This window comes from Doryrhamphus excisus, chromosome 20 (assembly GCF_030265055.1).
Source record: "Doryrhamphus excisus isolate RoL2022-K1 chromosome 20, RoL_Dexc_1.0, whole genome shotgun sequence".
NCBI classification, from domain to species: Eukaryota; Metazoa; Chordata; class Actinopteri; order Syngnathiformes; family Syngnathidae; genus Doryrhamphus; species Doryrhamphus excisus.
In genome coordinates this window covers 9,587,024-9,602,224 of record NC_080485.1, presented here as the reverse complement: position 1 = coordinate 9,602,224, position 15,201 = coordinate 9,587,024, and the positions used below count along the sequence as shown (strand labels likewise).

General features: G+C 41.6%; 1 protein-coding gene across 11 annotated transcripts in view; it reads left to right on the top strand.

The window, feature by feature from the left end:
- mcm8 (minichromosome maintenance 8 homologous recombination repair factor) overlaps nt 1-15,201 on the top strand; it is a 409,889-nt gene that overhangs the window by 388,651 nt on the left and 6,037 nt on the right. For 10 of the 11 annotated variants that reach the window (XM_058059051.1, XM_058059053.1, XM_058059049.1 and 7 more), the window contains 7 exons: nt 3,984-4,138; nt 9,708-9,983; nt 12,172-13,569; nt 14,036-14,272; nt 14,408-14,473; nt 14,544-14,626; nt 14,704-14,853. In XM_058059051.1, the coding sequence (XP_057915034.1) occupies nt 14,038-14,272; nt 14,408-14,473; nt 14,544-14,626; nt 14,704-14,853 (534 nt within the window). In that variant the 5' untranslated portion in view covers nt 3,984-4,138; nt 9,708-9,983; nt 12,172-13,569; nt 14,036-14,037. Of the gene's footprint in view, nt 1-3,983; nt 4,139-9,707; nt 9,984-12,171; nt 13,570-13,677; nt 14,273-14,407; nt 14,474-14,543; nt 14,627-14,703; nt 14,854-15,201 lie in introns of those variants that run through there. The other variant, XM_058059047.1, reaches the window with a different exon arrangement.

Sequence of the window (15,201 nt, the reverse complement as noted above, 5' to 3'; positions counted from 1 at the left end):
CTGGAATAAGTGCAGATTCTGGAAGAACTACAAAACTTTGTGTGGGTGGGTTATTGTGTGTAGCTGCTCTATAGGAGTCAACTCAATACAAACATGTTCTTCATGTGTTCTGTGTTCGGTGTGAGTGACTTAGGAGGTAATTTAGGTATCATTTAAGTATAAGATCCGACTTACAACAAAACTCGACTTAATCATAGTCTTGGAACGTAGCTCATACGTAACCCAGGGACCACTTTACTGGGAACATTGTTCCTGTGCCTTGGATTCATTGAGTACTAAATAGTCCTCAGTGTTTACATGGTTGTGGTTATGGTTTCATTTGGACATTTTTAACATGAAGAAATGCTAATCACGATTTTCTTGCCTGATACTTGCCTCTCCAGATAATGAATGTTAGAGAGTTTTGGGGTGTGAGTGTATTCCTATAATAGTGTCATTCCACCTAAATGAGCGAGTTAAATGATGTAGCAGCCCTCTTAATCATGTCTGATTTTCATTCCTCTGGAGTGAAAGAAAGAGGTTAAGGACCTCTCCAGCTCCTCTCCATCTTTTCTTTCTCCTCTGTACTCAGCGGCAACAAAAAGGCTGCAGGGTGTATCAGCCCTTAAATACATTTCTTTGTACATCAGCACCAAGAGGCCTGCATTGACATCAATGGAGGTCGGAGTCTAGTGTGGGAGTGTGAAAGGAGACATTTAAGCTAAAGAGAGCAGTAGAGTTTTTCAGTCCTCGTTTGTCCATTCGGAAAAAAAAATGAACATTGGGGAGTAAAAGACCGAGATGGAGACGCATTGTGGTGTATGTACTCCACTAAAAGAGTGGGAATTTGAATGGGAACTAGCTACAATTGGCCCAGCTTTAAATCAATTAATAATCCTGGGATGCACGGCGGACGAGTGGTTACTGCGCAGGCCACACAGCTAGGAGACCGGAGTTCAATTCCACCCTCGGCCATCTCTGTTTGGAGTTTGCATGTTCTCCCCGTGCATGCTAAAAACATGCTAGGTTAATTGCGACTCCAAATTGTCCATAGGTATGAATATGAGTGTGAATGGTTGTTTGTCTATATGTGCCCTGTGATTGGCTGGCGACCAGTCCAGGGTGTACCCCGCCTCTCGCATAAAGACAGCTGGGATAGGCTCCAGCACCCCCGCAACCCTTGTGAGTATAAGTGGTAGAAAATGAATGTCTAATGCTATATTTGTTGATTTATTTATTACTGAGATACGGTTATTACTCAGTTATTACTGAGATATGGACAAGGGGTACTTTTAAATAAGATCTGCTTCTTCCTGCTCCTTTTTTTCACCATGCAAGTGTAACCATGTGATGTACGTCCGTGTAAAACATATTCTAAATAAACGAAAACATTAGCATTACCTCTGACCTTCAGGCACCGCTCATTTTCATCTGGCACTAATTAGGGCTTAGAACTGCTCTTCCTAAAGCTTTCCTAAAGGTCAGATCCCAGAATAGGCTCCTTCGTTGAAACCGATGCTTCTTATCTTTTTCTTTCTTCAACCCAATTTAGTGAAAAGGCTCAAGAGGTTTTTTCAGGGCAATTTTGTTGGTCCCTTGATCCTAATATATTAAGATCACTGTTTCTGCCATGTAATGCAGGACTTACTGGACATGGCATCAAATTGTGGGTTTATATCGCAGCAGCAAACTTGAAATGATTCAAGTTTGACCAAGTACTGAAATGCAGATATTTGAAACCCATTGTTGACAAAAAGTCTAAAAACCCTCAATCAGGTTTTATTCCAGTGACGTTTGTAGACGAAGAAATATGGAAGTTAGGACCGGTTGGGCAAGCCCCAGAGGTGGTCCAACCCCAACTTTCCACTTTTTTTAGAGGCACAGTATTAATTCACAGCCACCTCACACCAGAGCTTGTGTCATGAGATCGGCTTGTTGTGGGGGGAGTGGGAATTGGATTTTGCTCGGTGCAAGGTGAGAGTTGCCTGAAGGTGAAGGTTCTATTTGGGAAGGACAACCACGATGTTCTCCGATCGAGAACTGCCAAAGAAGATGGTGTCAAAAATGCAAACTTTTGGTGCTTTTCCATGCTGGATGTCCACTTCTGCATGTGGATGATCAAAACTGACTTTTAGCAGTTTGGAGGCAAGACCCGCCAGAACCACAGAGCTACCTGTAATTGGACGCCTTCCAGGAAATCCCGCCCCCATGGCATTTTCTTTCACCTGATTAACGTGTTTCATTCCGAACTGAGGGACATTCATTCATTCATTTTCTACTACTTATTCTCACGAGAGTCACGGAAAGTCACTGTAAAATTTTGATTAAATCTAGCAAATTATTTCACGTAATTTCAACACACAACTAAGTTTCTCCAACTTAAAAGTCCGAGTTCACGTGACTTATTGATTTGTTGTGGGAACTTCATTTTTTCGGTCAAATAACCAAATATTTTGGTCATATCAACAATCTAAATCAAGTAATCTCAACTCATTTTCATTCATTCATTTTCTACCGCTTTTTCCTCACGAGGGTCGCGGGGGTCCCAGCTGTCTTGGGGCGAGAGGCGGGGTACACCCTGGACTGGTCGCCAGCCAATCACAGGGCACATATAGACAAACAACCATTCACACTCACATTCATACCTATGGACAATTTGGAGTCGCCAATTAACCTAGCATGTTTTTGGAATGTGGGAGGAAACCGGAGTACCCGGAGAAAACCCACGCATGCACGGGGAGAACATGCAAACTCCACACAGAGATGGCCGAGGGTGGAATCGAACGCTGGTCCTCCTAGCTGTGAGGTCTGCGCGCTAACCACTCGCTTGCCGTGCCGCCCCAACTCATTTTCAATTAATTTCAATTTAATTGTGAGTTGAATTTACTTGAGCTAATTAGTTAGACTAAATGAGAAGTGAGTTGAGATTACTTGAGTTCTATTTTGATACAGCAAAATATAATAATAATATAATAAATATATAATAAAAATATATATATATAAATATTTGTTTATTTGTTTATTTCACCAAACAAAGAAAGTTCCCAAAACATACCAATAAGTCACGTGAACTTGATCTTTTAATTTGGAGAAACTTAGTTGTGAGTTGAAATTACCTAAAATAATTTGCTAGATTTAATCCAAATTTTAAGGCAGCGAGGTTACAAATGTTTTTTAAGTTGAGTCAATTCCCCGAGGTTCCCCGCCATCTGTCTGCCTACGTGCCCGAGGTGCTGCTTGCTATTTAGATGATTTAGTCGGAGAGGGAGAGAGGGATTTCATTAGCTGTTTACCTGCGGGCCTCTGGTACCGGCGGTGCTATGCGGGCGCTTTATTAAAAAAGGGAGCCTGTGGACTGGCACGGCGGATCAGCGGGTGAAAGTTTTACCCCCGCGCATCTGGCCACGGGTGTGAGTCCTCGGAGCGGGAAAACACCTTTTGGGGGCGGAGATGACAGTGCTGTTGCTTTATTTATAGCCCTAAAACCTGGCTGGTGAAGGTTGGGGAGTGTGCAGGTCGAGGTGTGTGTGTGACATGTTGAGGGTTTGAGACCCCCCCCCCTGAGATGGAACCTTTGGGCTTTGTGTGATGTTGCATCATGGCTGTGAACTCCAAACAGAGCTGATTGTTTACCTGAAACCGCCTGCAGCAACTTAGCGCCATTATCTCTTTACAACAGGCGCAAAGGATAATACAGTATTTTTGCTTTGATTTCTTTATTTGCTTGCATTTATTTATTTTTTATCAGTAAGCCATGTTATTATTATGATGTCAGTTATTATTATTATTATGTTAATAGTATTGTGCTTGTTAAGAGATAATTCAAATCTGCAATAAAAGGTGCTTTTCTCATACAGTATAAAGCCCTGAAGAAATGATCATTTGAAAAAATGTAAATTAGTCAATATAAAACTTGGATAACAGCATAAATTTATGTACATTAATGTCTAAACTGTACTTACATATTGCCGATTCTTGTTTAAAAAGTCTTCCATGACTTTCAGAGTTGATGTGTCTGAAGAAGTGAGCGGAGGTGTCACTCAGGAAGTCTTCCTCACGGCATCCCCATGAAGACGTTGTGCTGACTGACGAGGGCCTAGTGGAAAGGATGCACTCTGGGAGAGGCCTCGGAGCTGCAAAGAGGCAACATTACGACAGGGTGAGCGCCTTGGGAGGACCCCCCCCCCCCTCCCCGACACACAGTAAGAGCTGGGAGGGAGGTGAAGTATGGCGCAGCAGGAGATGAAACATCTCTGAGCTCCGTTTCCTTTGCCCTCCGTCACACTTGCATTTTCTTCCCTCTGACCTTTTCCTGTGACCTATTCTCCAGACTCCCCCCCCCCCCCCTTCTTCCTCCCACCTGCTACCCTGCCTCCTTCCTTCCCTTAAGCTTCCTCCCATCTCGCTGCCACACCCCCCTGTAGCCCTTTTCTGTCATTTTTTCTCTCCCCTCATTCATTTGTCGACCCCAAGTGCTGCCGTCACCTTTCCATCTTGCCTCCCTGTTCACTCCCAGCTGCTTTTACTCCTGCAGTCCTTTTCTGTCATCCTCCTCCTCCTCCTTCCCCCTTCACTGGCTCCAAAAGCCTCTCATCCTGTCACTTCACCTTTACTCCTCTCTTTCACCTCCACCTCATCTTGTCAGTCAAAGTGGTGACATGACCCACTTATGCTACATGCAGCACCGGCCACTAAACAGGCTTCTTTATGGAATCAGGAACGTGACCAAAGTCAAATGTGCAAAAAAACTAAATAATATTTTGAGAAAAAGAAGTGTCAAACACATTTCTATAGTGGAGTCCAGGACACGAAGTAAAGCCATCAAACAATTGGCTTTTTTTTTTTTTTCGAAATAACTAGCCGCTAGAATGAAGGCATAACTTTTGTTGTAGATACTATACAGTAGGTATCTTAGCACTGAGTTCATCCGTAATCAAAATAATAAAGATGAAAGTTGCATTCTTTTGTATACTTGAGACAAGAGGAAGAGCGATCAGGTGGTGAGTTGAAAATCAGGTGGCTGATGATCTACAAACATCCGTTGATGTGATTGGTTCAAGCTACCTACGCCATCGATTGATGTCATGGGCACCCCTGACTTCGACCATGCAGGAACAATGTGCGTCATCTGTACTACTGTCGTGAAGTAGATGTAAACAGTACTTGACAAGGTGCAAAAAAGTAATGTGGTCATGTTGTGCCAATTCGCACCATTTTTGTTTACAAATTGAGTTTCCACAGCTAAGGCATGCCATAAAAAAATGAATATGCATTGCCATGGCAAACTGCAGGCAAAATGTGTAAACACTGCTTATGGAAGACTGCATTGCTGGAGTTGGAGATGTCAATTGCAGCACTTCAAGATATCCGAGTCATCATATTTAAAAATGTGAACAACTTCATTTGAAATTTGTGTTTAAATGTCCCTCACTTCCTCCCACATTTCCAAAAACATGCTAGGTTAATTGGCGACCCCAAATTATCCATAGGTATGAATGTGAGTGTGAATGGTTGTTTGTCTATATGTGCCCTGTGATTGGCTGGCGACTAGTCCAAGGTGTACCCCGCCTCTCGCCTGAAAACAGCTGGGGTAGGCTCCAAAATTGCAGAGGGTTGCGTCTTGACAACCCATAAAGGTCTTTGTGCCGACTCCCGTTCAGACAAAATCTTGCCATGCTATATGCTATAGATGTCTAACATCATGTTTTGTGTTGGGCCTACAGCGAGCGGTATTATTCCCCTAAATAAGCAGCAATAAAGGTTTCACTCGTGTGGCTTTGCAACTCTAAATCAAGGTGAGAAGTGAACCTTTACTCCCAAAAACAATTTATGTAAAAAGTGGTCCCATACCTGCCACTTAGGGACCACTTACTGGCACGTAATGCGTTTTGTTTACTGACCCAAAGAATAACAATCATTTTAGCAGCGAGCAAAAGGGAGCTCGGGTATTGGCGAAGGTTTCACTTTAATCTACACACTTTCAGAACCTGTTATTACTGGCACCTCGTATGAGATGCATTCACATGGAAACTAGAGCAACCTTCACAAAAGTTCATCTTATGTACCTTCTTCTTGTCGTGACAAAGTGACTGCACTTTGTAATAATAAATGGGTTACTCAATCTGACAAGACACGTTTACATGGACCCAAATATTCCAATTCCATTCGGTTTATTTGCTCAAACGGAAAGAATGTAACCTTTGTATACACCTCATTCCGAAAGAAAAGTGCCAATCCGAATGAATATATAATCGGATTCACAGGGGTGGAATATTCCTTTCCCCAATCCGATTGAGGTATCTTGTACCCGCTCAAACAGAAAGTTGTCAGGGTGCGTTCTTTCAGCGCGTGCTCAGCTGTGACGTAACACGCAGACGTCTCAGATTTTGAAAATGGCGGCGAGCAGTCATCACTGGACTACGGCGGAAAGTTCGTTTTTGATACAAACTTTAAAAGAACTGAACGTAATTGCAAGACTGCATCGGATGTTGTTTACGTTTTACTGCGATTGCCCCATTGACTATTTCGTTTGATTTTAGCGGTGCAAGTAGACAGGAGATTGGAATATTCCTTTCCATGTATACACTGTTTTCTGGTATGTCATTCGGAAAGATTCCATTCGGGAAGAGGAAAATCTCCTCATGTAAACGTGGCTTATGAGAAAGGATACTCGACAAAGCATATTTTCCAAGAAGAACACAGTATTTTCCAACCATACTTATAGGTTATCACATGGTTTGTCTGGTATCAGGCCAGGTATCATGCCCCCAAGTGTCAGTATCAGACCGAAGGTCGAGGGCTGATACTAGCACGCGGGGGCATAATACTGGGCCTGATACCAGACAAACCATGTGATGATCTTATTATCACATACTATTTAATCATGAGCTTATTATCACGTACTATTTAATCAAAAGACCATTTTGTTTCCAGAAAATGTTCAGTTTATTACATGTATTATATCTAAACAGTGTAAACACAATAATTGCAAAAATATTTCAACAATAATATTTTATCAACAGTCTTATCTTATCAATGTCTAACAATTAAAGTTCCATTAATCAAGTTTGGGTTTTTTGGTGACTGGAGAAGCACTAGGCACTAAGCACTCGTGTGCTGTTCTCTGATTGGTTGTTTCACGGGCACGATACCAGAGCAGCGCGCTCTGAGTGGACAGCTACGGGGGCTGATACTGGACATGGTTAAACTCTATATTTTATCAGTATCACTGACCTGGGCTTTGACATAGTATCATTTCGGCCTTTTCCCGTATCATTCATGGGCGGTTTCTAGGGTACAGGGACAATTAATACTGTAGTATGTGATAACAACTAATATACCATGTTTACTCTAAGGACTTTTCCAGTTCACACAATGTTCATCTACTATTGTTTTTTTTTTTCATTTGAAAAAGTTCCATAACAAATTACATATTTACTTTTGATTCCTTGGGCAAATCATTTCTGCAGCAAACAAAAAATCAATATGGCTTTTACATTGTTATATCAGGTGGTGAAATCCCTTATAGCGCTATTGCTTCAAGATAGCGACGACACAGCCTTGTTGATAGATACTAGAGATAGATCTATCATATTTCTTTGATCAACTAAACCCTGACGGCCACTTATAGTAAGACAATGCTTAATCCAAAGACGACAGATTTCAAAAAGCAAGATAAATAAATAACTGTGTCCTCAGTGCAAGGACACTAAGCGAGTAAATAGAGCAGAAAGAGAGCAAAAAAAAACTTCCAGGAAAAGTCCATCATGAGCATCTCAGGAAAGTATGCCTGCAGCGTGGAGTCGTAATCCTGTGAAAGCTGCCCTGCAGCACCGCTCCCCCAATGCTACACCGTAATGTCCCACCTCCCAAACATGGCATTCGGCTCCTCTGCATGGTGTGAACCTTTCATACACAGGAACCGACAGCAAAGTGACCAAAACTACGCCACCAAACTTCCCTTTTTTATGACTTTGTCAAACAGAAGACACAAAAGGATGAAGATTTTTCGAAACATGCAATCTGAGTGTTTTGCTTGTGCCATTATTTTTCTTACGTCTACACCACAGGGTGGTACTGGTACTAAAACCCTCCCCAGGTTGACATCATACAGGTCGGTGGTTAATTGTGGTGTTACTTTTGGTAATATTGTGACTTCATTTGATCATGGTTTTTCAAAAATATACTTCTCGAAAAAAAATAACGGGAACGCTTAACACAATTAATTCCAAGTCAATCACACTTCGGTGAAATCAAACATGGACTGTGCTTCATTTAAACTTGTTTTAAGGACATCAGATCAAAGCAGTGTGTTTTTCTCATTTTAATTTGGAGTGGGATTCCGAATTCAGACCTCCTTGGCCTAATAAATTAGAATCCCATTGATAATTTTTGTGTGATTTTGTTGGCAGAATATTCAACGATGTAAAGAACAGCATGAAATAGGAATATTTTAATGATTCAGATCTCTGATGTGTTATTTTAGTGTTTCCTTTATTTTTTTTGACGAGTTCTATTAACTATTTCACTACCAAACATGTTTTTTTAACCTGACGACTCGCTCCTAAATACTTATTTTTACGTGTTTTGCACAAAATTCAAAAAGAGGTGATGATGCAACTCCACAATAGAAGACAGCATGTTTGGTTTTAAGTGGAAAAAATGGCCACAGGGTGGCAGAAGTGCATTTTATAAGAGCACGGCCTACATCGTTACCATAGAAATACATGCTCTGGAAGCAATTGTGTTTTGCATTGGAGAGAAGTTTTAAAGCGTCCACACACACACACACACACACACACACACACAGTTCAGTTGCAAATATGAAAATTGTAAATAGTTCATTGTGTTTTTCATTCATTCATTTTCTACCGCTTTTCCTCACGAGGGTCTAGCTGTCTTCGGGCGAGAGCAGGGTACACCCTGGACTGGTCGCCAGCCAATCACAGGGCACATATAGACAAACAACCATTCACACTCACATTCATACCTATGGACAATTTGGAGTCGCCAATTAACCTAGCATGTTTTTGGAATGTGGGAGGAAACTGAAATTGAACCCTGGTCTCCTAGCTGTGAGGTCTGCACGCTAACCACTCGACCGCCGTGCCACCACAAAAAAAAAGTTTTATTTGTGTCAAAGTGAACGTGTATGTATAAAAGATGATCCCATAAATCATGCTGTTTGGTGGTTGAATACGACATATTATCAAATATTATCAAATATTGTCAAATAAAAGGCATTCAAAAGACGCATTCAAAGAAGATGATATACTGTATAGTATTCTATACTGGTAACTAACCATGCGACATCACTTCCTGTCCGCCCTTACTCAGCTCCCCTAAGGGAACACACACAAACTACTGTACTACTGTACTACTATTAGATAATACAAGTATAAAGTTGACTAAATGGTGTTATTTCATGTCTCGAGGGCTGTAATAATGTTCAAAACCGTATTTAGTAGGTCGTGTACCTGTTTCTTGTGCTCTAACTACAAAAATGAAAACAATATTTACTAATTTTTCATGGTGAAATTAATTTATGGTCAGGTCTGTAAAAGTATTTCTCTGTCCATACAGAGAGAAACACGGTCACCGCACAAGTCTGAGAAGAAATGACATCACTTTTTATGTCCTGCCTGCACTTATCCACCCTCATTGATCCTCCTTTTCTCTTATCTCTCCTCCCACCTCCTCCCTTCGTACAACTTTCCTCCTCTCGGCAGGGTGACTATTGGCTAATCGAGTGCAGCAGAATTAATTGCAATTCAGTGTCTACTGCTGCCAGTTCTGCTTATTCCAAGCCAGCACTGGGGGTGAAGGAAGGAAGGAGGGAGGGAGGAGGATGTGACAAGCACCAAAAAGCAGACTGCACCCCGCTGTCGGACCGGATGTCCAAGCTGTCCGAGGCCCTGTTGTTTCACCTGACCGATTCTACCACCAGGAGCACCAAGGGCAACGCATCACACATACGTGACATGTCGGAAAACACATGATTGAATGTAAGATGCTGAAGCTAGCACATCTCACTGTCAACCCAAGGTCCACTTATATACACACACACACAACTTTACGTAGTAAACACAGACTTATATATACATTTAAACGGCACACTAGACAGCTATTGTCTTTCTAAGTGCTTGTTTAGATTATTTAGGAATTGCAAAAGATGGCCTTGTTTATTCTAAAGTCAACAGTTAATGGAAGAAAAGGGGCGGCAAAAAACACACTGAAACAAAGATGCTGAGTAAAAACGGAGGATTGTGAGAGTGGAGCTATAAAAGGCATTGTTAAATGGCTGAAGGTGGAATTAGCCTGCACAACACATATAGGGAGAGTCGTAAAAAAAAAAAAAAGAAAGATGTAGGTCAGTAAACGGGAAAGGGCCTAAGAAAGAAGAGTTTTAAATAGTGTTTGTAGTCAAGCGTACTTGTGGGGTAATTCTGCCCTCAAGCGGTGATGAGCGGTACTGCGGCCAGTTCGCATGTAGCAGTGATTCGAATATAGGATTTTGAATACTTGATTTTTAAAAACATGTATGTATATGAATTATCAGTTTGACGTCCAAAAACAATTAATTTTGTTAAATTGAATTAAATTATGCAGCAACAGATAAATAATATGCAATAAAATGCGATACAAGTGGATAGTCAAGATGGCGTAAGAAAATACTGAAAATTAACGGTTCAAATATACTAAAATACAAAGTAAAAGGACACACAAAAATCACAGAGTGAGTGGAGAGACAATAAAAGCTAACTGCTGTCAACTCACCAACCTGAGTGAGTCACACATGAAGCCCCCACACCCTCAATTCCTACTTTCGATTTCTTCACAAGTGCTTCTGGGAAATTACACATCACGACATCCAAACACTACAAAAGAAACTATTCTGTAGTGTTTTTTTTTCCCCTCCCTCCCCCTCTTGCTCCCACTCGCCCTGCCTCTGCGTTCAAGATCAATTTGTTTCTTTGAGGACGGCTCGTAAGAAGAACATTGAACAGCTCAATCCGTCATTGTGTCCGCCCCAAGCCGTGTTCCATCAACAATACATCACTGGGCGGTGTATGAAAGCAGGCGCTTCAAAGCTGCAAACAGCAACAGTCAGATCACTAACTGTGGCGTTTGGGGGCCCTGCGTGCTCGCACAAGCGAGCATTGCAGCGGGAAAAGGCGTTTAGCACGTTTGTCTCAATGTGTCAGCGTGGAACAGCAGGATACTTTGTCTGCGTCTATGAGGCGCAAGACTGACATAAGGTGTGGTCTTAAAACGTATACTCTTATGTGGGGACAATATAGACATAATAGGGTGCACTACTTCGTAGATACCAGCAGGGGGTGCTGTTTAGTTAGCCGTATTGAGTTTGCCAGCTAAAGAAGTGAAAGTCACACATAATCATGCTACTTTCAGGCATGACATTATTTATCTTTCTGAAAGAGTCTTTCGTGACTCATCTGGAGCATGATACAGCCCCGCACACAGCAAAAGCGCCTTCTGCACTAAATCCAATCCACTTTATTTATATAGCACATTTTATAAACAGAGTATATAAAGTGCTACACAGACTATTCATTCATTTTCTACCGCTTTTCCTCACAAGGGTCGCGGGGAGCTGGAGCCTATCCCGCTGTTTTCAGGCGAGAGGCGGGGTACACCCTGGACTGGTCGCCAGCCAATCACAGGGCACATATAGACAAACAACCATTCACACTCACATTCATACCTATGGACAATTTGGAGACGCCAATTAACCTAGCATGTTTTTGGAATGTGGGAGGAAACCGGAGTACCCAGAGAAAACCCACGTATGCACGGGGAGAACATGCAAACTCCACACAGAGATGGCCGAAGGTGGAATTGAACCCTGGTCTCCTAGCTCGACCGCCGCTGCACAGACTAGTAAAATAAAAAGTAAAAATAAAATACAATAAATAAAGGTAAAAATTGAATTTAATCCAAAACTAAAACATCAAATAAGAAATAAAATAGTATCCGATATTCATACCACTCTTGTTATTGATACCATACATATGTGGATATTTCCGCCTACCCCAATATATGGTACTTATTGAAGTACACTGACATTTGAAACACAGCATTGGTCTCAACAGCTCCGCCCCCTTTCTCTCATGTCCAACTCATCAGCTCCCAGCGTTGCTCCCGTTTTATTCTTTCTTCCATACGTTTCAGATCATTCGCTGTTTGTTCTCCTCCGAGCGCATAGTTCCTATTCCGAGTGGCTGCCAGCGGCTCTTTTGTCTCACATCAAAAACCAAACTTCCTCCCTCCTCCTCCTCGCTTTTGCGTTTGGGTCCACCTGCCTTCAGCACCGTGACAGAAGATAGGAACTTTCATTGAGTACAAAAATAGAAGCCAACTTTCCAATGCAAACAGAGTTGGAGCATCGGGACATTGGCGATCCTTTTGACCTTTTTTTTTTTTTTACCAGAGTCCATCATTGCTCGTTTTCAAAAGAAGAGAGGATTAATATCCTTTGAAACAAGACAGAGGTAAAGAGCCAAGAAGTGTCATTAGTGTAATTTAGTGATGAAATTGCTGAGGCCCAGAGAGAAGTGCAGAAATCGATTTCAGCATCAGAGTGAATCTGTTAGGATGTGACTTCCATAACACCGCTTCCTCTTCAAGAGACCATACAAATGAACTATCCTAACACATGGATCCTTCATAAATCAACACACCATATCAGGAAGGAACCTCTTGTCATCCTATTCTACTACTTTCCTCACAGTGAGCTTGCTACAAAGAGATGTTTACATAGAGCTGCATGGCCGATCTCCTGCAGCCAAGTTTGATGGTCCTGCAATGTAGTACAGTCAAACATATTCTAGGCCACATCAACATTTACCATATGTATTTTTTGAACCAGTATCACGATTGTGTTAGTATTCTACGCATAGACATGCATTACACTGATCATTTCAGTCATGTTTTCTACGATTTAATGACATTTTGACCACTCTTACAACCGCTTTTTGATTCATTTTTAGTACATGACCGAAGCCGTCATATTAAATCTGACAAATTGTGACCCTTAGTTGTCTGATGGAAACGATCAGGTCAGAAATGAATTGAATCACGGTGAGCGAGAACCTCTCAGAGGAGCGTCTGCTGCCTCTGCACATGCATCATTAATTATTTCTCCCATCCTGACACCCACACTCATTTAAAACGCATCAGCACTCTTGTCATGTCACAACCCACAAGTGGTGACTCACCTGTGTGAGTTGAGCTGAGCTGAGCTCTCTCAATACACCTCAAACTGGTTTTGTTTTAGTTCTGTTTGCTTTGATGTGGATTGGTCAAATGGAAATAAAGCAAGGGCCATTCATTCAAAGATTCGAATAACTGTCATCAACACTGACTATTTTTATCTTTGTCAAGGTACTGCATAGATGACTGCTGGAAGGTCACAATTATATAGCTGTAGTACCGCTTGAGCCCTCTGGGGGTCGGTATAACATATGAGCACCCGACGTACCGCCAATAATATGACGAAGAAGAAGACGTGCCTTCAATGGAGGGAACTTTTGGCAACTGACAGAGAGTGTAAACATCAGTGTGCTTTTTGTAAGTCAGTCAACTGTGATATTTTGCTTTTTCTAAAATTAGATTTGACCACTGGCTTTTTCAGAAAGACGTTTTAATATGATAAAATTCGCATGTTTGACGGGTCTCGCGGGTATGCTGGTAACTAGTAATGGGAATAACATGAACTTCTACGCGAAAAAAGCTAATAAGATATTGTCTCAGGATTGGAATGTTGTCGTATTTTTATCTGTATTTTCAGAATTTGGTAACTGCACAGTTCGATTTGAGTTTACTTTCCTTTAAAGTGATTTTTTTAAATTTGTTGATAACCGCATATATCATTTGTTGGTAACTAAACGGGAACCGTAAATCACAATCTGGATAGCTAACTTTTACAGCCAATCTGCTTAAAACTCAAGTAACTGTAGGGTTGGCATGTATGGTACACTGGTGCTATTGTACAACTCACCAATGATGTTGTATGTTGAATATTGCTTTTCCATAGGAATGAGTGGAGAAAATTCCACAAGAGGCTCATGGAGGGGTAGAAATGGCGGCTGGAGAGGTGGAGGTTGGAGGGGAGAAGGTAATGGTGGATGGAGAGGAGGCAGAGGTAATGGTGGATGGAGAGGAGGAGGAGGAGGAGGAGGTAATGGTGGATGGAGAGGAGGAGCTGCATGGAGAGGAAGGGGAGGAGGTGATAACAGAGGGTCAGGAAGTCACATCTCCAGCACACAGAGAAGTATGTTCCATTAACAGATATGCTTCATAAAATCATGGGGTATTGGAGAGGAACTGCAGTTTGTCCTTGTGTATGTGTCATCTCAGAAATGATCGTGATGTGTTTAATGATTGATTGAACCATGCTCCTCTTCAGTCCTCCATCAGGCTACTCTGGATGTGCTGTGCCCTTACAAAGGATGGCCGCTGTACTTCACTGATGGTATTTCATTATAACGATAAAGAATGATTACATAGTGATAATACTGCTATTGTTATTTTGTGTCTGGCAGGATTCATTGAGAGCTCGCCCAGCGTGGAGAAGATCAAAGTCTTTGAGAAGTATTTCACCTCCAAAATTCACCTCTACGACAAGGTTTGTCTTGTCAATCACCTTCAGTGGTTTAATGCTTAACTTGGAGTGATTTGCTGAAGATGTCTTCCTGTCCACAGGATGAGATTGAGCGTCAGGGCAGCGTGCTAGTAGATTATGCTGACTTGACCACCAATGAGGTAGTGCGTGATGCTCTTCCTACACTAACCACAGAGCTGAAGCAACAACCTGAGATGATCCTCAACTGTTTAGGAGTGGCTATTCACCAGGTGCGCACACACTCACGCATTACTACTGACTAGCCAGTAGAAATTTATGGTGAAAAATGTTTACACTGTTTGCCACCTACAGTGTTAATCATTATCATATCTCTAGAGCAGGGGTCTCAAAGTCAATTTACTTGGGGGCCACTGGAGCTCGGGTCTGGGTGAGACTGGGCCGCATCAGGTTTTCCAAAAAAAAAAAAATGCATTTATTAAAAACAAAAAAAATTTGATTCCAATTTTCTACAAGAAAAGCTCTGATAAAACATTCCACTTTCTCAAATATCTTACTTTTTATTTTTCTACACAAAATAAGATGGAAAATAAATAAACAAATCAAGAATAAAGAAAATC